The following is a 7,428-nucleotide window of genomic DNA, read 5'->3' on the forward strand; positions in this document are numbered from 1 at the left end:
TTAACCATCATCCTGAATTATTATCCTATGTTTTTCTTAACGAGATTTCTATTGAATGAGTTTGCCTGAAGGTCACTGACAGTAATGAATATTCCAATTGGCTAATGCATGAGCGTTAACTGGCATCAAAAAGGCAGATTACTGATAGCAATCAATATTGTCTAAAAGAAGCAACAGTGGGAAACTTATTAAAGCTTTGATTTTTGCAAAGGCATAGGGAATGCCCTGTGATGTTTTTTTTTTTTAAGGGGGGGAGTACTCTGTTTGAATGTTAATGTTTTCTGAAGATGGTTTCAGACAGGCTGCTCAGATGCTGTGACTCAGTGAAGCAGAATCTGCTGAAGAGTTGCTGAGGCAGAACTGAAATCATGGCTTGCCTCAAAGAAACGACAGAGTTGTCAGCTAATTATTTTAACTTTCAAGCTTTCTCTTCTCTTCTTTTTTTAAAAAAAGCTCATGCAAGATTCTAAGCCTTTAAAATCTGGTGCCAGATGTTGGGTTGCTCACCTAGTTGCTTGATACTTTTGGGCACAAATGAGGTCCTGGAGAAGGAGAACAAATCAACCTGTGCAGCAGAATGTGGGTTAAGTTTGCTCTCAAGTGGACAAAGACATTTCTACAGCAACAAAAACCCCTCTACACATGCCTAACACTACTTATTGTTGTAAAGCAAACGCTTATTACATGTGGTAAGTACCAGGAAGAGGTGTGAGTGCCTTCTGTTTTTTTTTAATCAATCTCTCCTATTAACTATAAACAAGAGCATGTTAAATGTAAGAGCATGATGTTGGTGATGACATGTGGAATTTTTTTAGGCATTGCTTATGTATAGAGTCTGAAATTAAATTTGGTTTTAAATCACGTAACGTTTGACTAGCTTAAAGGGCTTTGTTATTCAGGATGGTTTCTTATGGAGTCACTGGCAAACACATTTACTTAGGAGTAAATCCCGCTGGACTCACTGTAACTTACTTTTCAGTAAACACACATAAGATTAGGCTGCACCTGATCATGGTAATAATGGTGCATCCCGCACACATAAAACCAAGCCAAATACTAGGTGGATTTATATTGTGACAGAACTTGAGAAAGATATTGAACATTGCCGAATGTAGTAGATAATTCAACTTTCTCTCAGTATTCTCATTCCAGATAACTAGTAGAATTATGATTTCCTCCCTGAAAACCAGAATGGAAGCTTTATTAATTTTGCCTTTAATTTAAGGTTGGATTAAGAGAACCCTGATTTTTATTAGTAATAGTGTTTTTAGCCATATGTATGTTCAGGTATTTGTTGTCTACAAACTGCTAGAAAAGCATTGTTTCCTGAGTAGTGTTAGTGAAATGACCTGTACTTTGTAAGCATGAAATGACAAAATGAGATGCAGACATAACAGACCAGATGGATTGTGTTGAGGGACTAATATCAAGAACAAGTGGTATGCTGAATCCTTTCACACTGCTTCAGCAGTTTTAAGAAGCTAGGATTAATTTCAAGTGTTGCTGCTTTTATAACGAGACTCAGAAATATATGGAGCTATTTTATTGGTACATTTGGTACTTGAGACAGATTAACGATATATATATGTTGAGTCCTTTGCTAGAGTGTATGCTATGGAAAAACAGGATATCTCCACAGATGTGAAGTAATTTGATTTCCCTCTCTCTTAACAGGTGCTACATATTGTTACCTAGTGGAGTTGAACCAGTAAGAAAGGGGTAGTATGGTGAATCCTGTAACTGGTTAAAGCCACTGATCTAAATGTCAAGCTTAAATAGTAAATTGAAAGGGTCTGTTTGACAGAACTAAGAGCATATTTCCCAGTGTGTGTGTTAAAATTAATATTCTTTACTGTCTATTCTGAAGTAAATCCTAATGAGTTCATTGGGACCTACTCCCAATGAGCATATAACTGCAGCTCTAATATTTCATCCCAGATTTGATGGAATTATAAACCTAAACATTTAAGAGACAGCCAGCATGGTGTTATTGTTAAGAGTAGCAGACCCTAATCTGGAGAACTGGGTTTGATTCCCCACTCCTCCACATGAAGCTTGCTGAGTGTCACAGTTCTTTCAGAACTCTCTCAGCCCCAACTACCTCACAGGGCATCTGTCATGGGGAGAGGAAGGGAAGGCAATTGTAAGCCGCTTTGAGATTCCTTAGAGGAAAGAAAAGCAGGGCATAAAAACCAACTGTTCTTCTACAGCTTTTACCTTCAGCAAAATGAAAGCGAATTAAACTATCTGCAAGGTAACAGTTGAAAAGACAGGGGAACAGATGCTGCTGATTTAGACAAAAATTACACATGACTCAGCAAAGAGGTAGAAGCATCACTTAAATATCACATTTGTATCCCAGTTTGTAATGGCCTTCAGTTAAAAGCAGTAAAGACTTTTAGAATTTTCAGTCTATTTTTCTAGAGCAATATTATTCACAAGAAGTCTGTGAATTTGGAAGTTCATAACTTCTGAAGGGGGGTTGAATTGCAGCTCTCCTAAATCCAAACTCAACTATAGTATTGCATTAGATATTGGACATTATAAACCCATAGTACAGAAATTATTTTCTCTGTTTGCAGTTTGGCCTACCTATTTATAAAGGTAACTAAAAATACTCCTCTACTCCTGGGGGACTGCATGAGGACTGACAGGCTTCAAATACAGCCTCCTGATGGGAAAAATAGCACCCCTGGTACTGTGTAGGGTCAGGAAATAGGCACATAAGAGAAGGCTGAGCCCAATTTTCCTCCTAGGTGTGACTGAGTTAAAATCAGCTCAGAAAAACCCAGCCACATGTTTAAATATATAGCCTGTAGTTTTGCACTATCTTAGCTTGTCCACGTGCACATGAAATAACCGAGGAACACTTTTCACACCACTGTATTAGTCACAGGGAAGCATTTTTGTCATATCTTTAACCCCCAGTATATATACTGTTTAATGTTCTTTAATCCTTGGACCTTTTGAGCCACCTTAGGTCTGGCTAGTGTTCCTTACTGTCTGTTTATTTCTTTACTTTCTCCCCTGGTCTGCATTTGAACAGAACTGTTCCAGGCCTCTGGAAAAACTTTCTGTTGTTTTCTTGTAGGAAGGCCTTTAAGTAAAACATTTTTTTCATGGAATCTTCTGTACTTCTTATGCTCAGTGATGATAGTTTTGAATTATTGCTGAATGGAGATGTCTTTATCTGGGATTTGGGTAAATATGGAGTATATTAGGGTCCCCAAGTCCTTCCTGGACCACAAGCATAAGTTGCAGGGGACCTACCAGGATAAAGAGGAAGGACCAGGCCACATCAGTAGCATCACATAGGAAATTCTGCTTTGCTCTTGTTCATTTTCCTTGAGTAGGTTGCTCTTCCCCTTTCCCTGCTTTGTTATGGCAGCACAGGGACTGCCTTTAGCAAGCTTGGGATGGGCAAGGGCAGCAGATGTCTGTTGTAAGCCTAAGGAGGTGGTGAGCTCCCCCTCACTGGCAGTCTTCAAGCAAAAGTTGGATACACACTTTTCTTGGATGCTTTAGAATGCTTAGGGCTGATCCTGTGTTGAGAAGGGGGTTGGACTAGATGGCCTGTATGGCCCCTTCCAACTCTTATGATTCTATGATTCTAAGCCAGGGAATATGACTGATGGCTGCGGAGGATGGGGGAGATTTGCTGAGCCTTTCTTGAAGTACTGCTTCAATAGGAGACGTTTCTGTTGCACTGTCTCTTAGCTTCAGATTTCAGAGGGAAACTGCATAGAGCCAGACAGGCCAGGGCGGGGTGGAGTGATTTCCATTTATAACTATGGTTCTCATCCCTTTAGTTTTAGGCAACAAAGAATTTTCAAGTGACTTCTAAAATGTCCTCCATTCACTGATGATGAAAAGAAGAAAATTGTGGAATTATTTCCTGTCACTTTCTTGGAGAATGGATGGAGAGACCTTCACTTCCACCTTCTTCTATTCTGGGAATATTCCCTCAGAAACTGGCATGACGCTGGAACAGAAGACCACCTTCATCTTTGTGATTTTATTGTTCATTTTCCTAGGAATCCTCATTGTCCGATGTTTCCGAATTCTCTTGGACCCATACAGAAGTATGCCAACCTCTACCTGGGCTGATGGACTTGATGGACTAGAGAAAGGCCAATTTGATTATGCTCTTGCTTAGAGTCAAAGAGTAACTTTATTTAGATCTTCTGACATGTAAAAAAGCTTATGTTTAACAAGAAAAAAGCTATTATTTTTTAAAGCTGTATTGTCTCCATAAAGTAGTACATTTCCATGTGCCAAATTCAGCTTCAAAAACAAAGCAGTAAAATATACAATACATATACTGTAGTTACCTACAGTTTAAACAACATTTGTTTTGTTATTTTTAAGGGTAACCATTTCTTAGTGTTTGTTCAACACCAAACCCTTTGCAATCATGCCTAAGCAAGAAAATATACTTGGATTTCCCCCCCAAAGGTGGTTGTTATCATATATTTTAATAGTATAAATTCCCTAAAGTAATTGGGAAGAATCTTACATACAATACAGATAATAGAGAAACAAAAAGCCCTCCATTTGTTGAATTTTGTGTGGAATTTTCGTTATATCATCTTTGTATTTTAAATATTATTTTATTTCATTTATACATCACTTTTCTCTCCAATGGGACCCAGAGCAGCTTGCAACATTCTTCTCTCCTCCATTTTATCTTCATAACATCTCTGTGAGGTAAGTTAGGCTGACTGCGTGTGACTGGCCCAAGGTCCCTGAGCAAGCTTCCACAACACTGTGAAAATGCAAGTGTGTGTCTCCCAGGTCCAGGGCTCTAATTACACGTGCCAAAATAGCAAAAACCGGAAAATAGATGTTTCCATACCCATTCAAGGTGGAAATAGCTTATCTGATTATTTTAACAAGAAATTCTTTAGGAGTGATGGTTGTGAAAATATTGATGCTGAAAAGCTTTTCTAAATGTTAATTAATTTTTGTAAGCTTATGTGCACTATATATAATTTGACAGAAGAATAATTACTTGGCCCAATAAAATATAAAAATTTGACTGCTTCTTTGTATTTTCTGTGAAACTTACATGGCCTCAAATGTTAAAATTGTTCTTATTAAACAAAGATCACATTACTTTCAAGAGCCACTCAGTCAAATCAGTCGAAGTGCCTATTTTACTATTCATCTTGTGCCAAGGAAAAACAAAGCATATCCAATGTGTCTTTCACTAAGTAACTTTGAGTCCCTCTGTACACACATTCTCCAAGGTACAGGAGACTGGAGACAAGTAGAGGCTGCTTTCCTTCACCATGTAAATGTAACCAGTTCACATTGCAATATTTCACATGAACAGCCAACTACATGGAGGCCCAAGAAACTATGAGACAATAGTGGAAACCGTGCCAATGAGCTAGCAGGTACTCTCAAAAAGCATGCAGTCTGCACTACACATTAGTTGCTTAGTGAATGGGAACAACATATACTCATACTCCAGAGCATTTTTGTGCTCCTTCCCTAATTGAATGGCACAGTATCATTACCAATTAAGGGCAGGTATTCTTACAGAATGCCATTCTGTCTCCATTTCTTGTAATCCCATATCTGGATTGACACAGTACTGTGTACCAGGCCTGAAAACTCTTTGTGAGGATTCATTCTATCAATCAAGTTTCATTAAAATATATAAGCTTAATGCGTTTACATAATAAGGAATGGTTGTTTTATTTTCTGTCAGATTCAACTGCACCAACGTATCTAGAAGGTCATTTCTTCAACCCGTTAATCTTCTTTGGGAGAGAATAAAATGGAGGGAAATGTTCAACTTGACATCATTGTCTTGTTGCCGATAGATTTCATCTAACCTGTCTCATGCTCCACTGTGTCCATTATGACTCCTTGGGTCACAGTGGTCAGATTCTGTCACAAGGATGAACTAATCTGAATAGGTGAATATGTTGTCAGACAGGACAAGAAAGACCAGAACATTACATGAATAACACAAATCCAATAAGTACAGCAATGTCTAATACATCATCATCCACTGTGTTTCAGAAAACAACATTAATAATATGGTATCAGTGTTTTCTAAAATAATAAGTCTAAACATTTTAATGGATTTAATGGCATTTCATTGAAGTGTTAATTTAAATTCAAGAATGCAAGGATCAAGAAATATAATTTTTAAGATCATTTGCTTTGTAGAAAATCTACACTGTAGAAAAGCAAAAGTCACATGTATGTTTATTAATACTTTTTTTCCTTCCCATGTATTACAGCTCTGTGGGCCAAAGTAAATACTACAGTTATTCAAGAGTTGAGTTCAGGTCCCCCCCCAACTCAATGTGTATTCCCTGCAGCCACACAGCACCTGAAGGGAATGGCTTCTTTAAAAGAAAAGAAAAAAGCAGAGTCCATACCAGCTCCGAACAGTGCCATGGGAGACTTTCATGTGTAGCAGCAAAACCTGGGAAATGTCACCCCCCTCCACATCCGGTTTTCACTGTCCACCCCTGCAGCCCCATTTCAAGTGTTTGGTCTCTGTCCCTCTCTGTTTTATTCCCTGTACGGCTGTGGGGAATGTGAAATTGTAATATTTAGGGCCATTCCGCACGACTTAAATGTAGCAGAAGTCTTACCTTTGGTAAACGCTACTAATTCAAGGTTCCGCATGATGTCGCACACAATCTACAACACTCCTGCCTCCTGCAAAAAGCGCTTCATTGTAGCGCTTTTCGGGAAATCCAAAAAAGTGGATTCCCCCTGAGAAAACTGCTACACTTCTGCGCACAAGCTGCAACATATCAGCGAAAGGCCCTCTCCAGCTCTTGCCGCCGAACTTCCAGCAAAGCGATTGCTATTTTTTTTTCCTTAGACGGGGAAAGCAACAAACGAGTGAGGCTTCTCAGAGGCTTCTCCGGCTAAAGTCCCTCCACAGAAGTGATTAAAAGTTAAACAAAGCTCCGTACTGCAAGTGTCTTTAAAGTTCCCAAGCATAATACAGCCCCTTGTTCGACACTGCCCATAATTTCGGCCACAAATCTCGCTCATGGGGGGGGGGGGGGGAGGATTTCTTTTTTTAACTTGAGGAGCCTTTAAACGATTAAGCGCCTGCGGAAAAGGTCTTTCTGATACACTGAAGGAACGAATATGCATGGCTACAGGTGTTTTCGGGTTTTTAAAAAAGAGTTCTTAAAGGGGAACATGAACACAACAGTTACTTGGCTGTTAAGGGGCGGGTGGAAGAATGAAAAAATATCACCTCCCCTATTGCAATTTTGGCGAGACCGGAAACTTGTGCATTATGAGAACAGCGCTAATGGGAGAGCCTTTTTTCGCTAGAAACGGCTGTGTGCGTTACCGCAATCTGCCGCTTTTGCCTGCAGCGCTTTTAAATAGCGCACAGATTTAGCCACATTGCCCTTTGTGAGGAATGGCCCTTAGTTTAGC

At 39.2% G+C, this 7,428-nt stretch overlaps 1 protein-coding gene across 1 annotated transcript; it reads left to right on the forward strand.

The window, feature by feature from the left end:
* Window positions 1-312: 312 nt before the first annotated feature.
* CTXN3 (cortexin 3) lies at window positions 313-5,014 on the forward strand. The gene is made up of 2 exons (XM_077346414.1): window positions 313-689; window positions 3,810-5,014. The coding sequence occupies exon 2, from the start codon at window positions 3,863-3,865 to the stop codon at window positions 4,154-4,156; it is 294 nt and encodes a 97-aa protein (XP_077202529.1). The 5' UTR covers window positions 313-689; window positions 3,810-3,862; the 3' UTR covers window positions 4,157-5,014.
* The last annotated feature ends 2,414 nt before the right edge of the window (window positions 5,015-7,428 follow it).

The sequence above is a fragment of the Paroedura picta genome, chromosome 7 (assembly GCF_049243985.1).
Source record: "Paroedura picta isolate Pp20150507F chromosome 7, Ppicta_v3.0, whole genome shotgun sequence".
NCBI classification, from domain to species: domain Eukaryota; kingdom Metazoa; phylum Chordata; class Lepidosauria; order Squamata; family Gekkonidae; genus Paroedura; species Paroedura picta.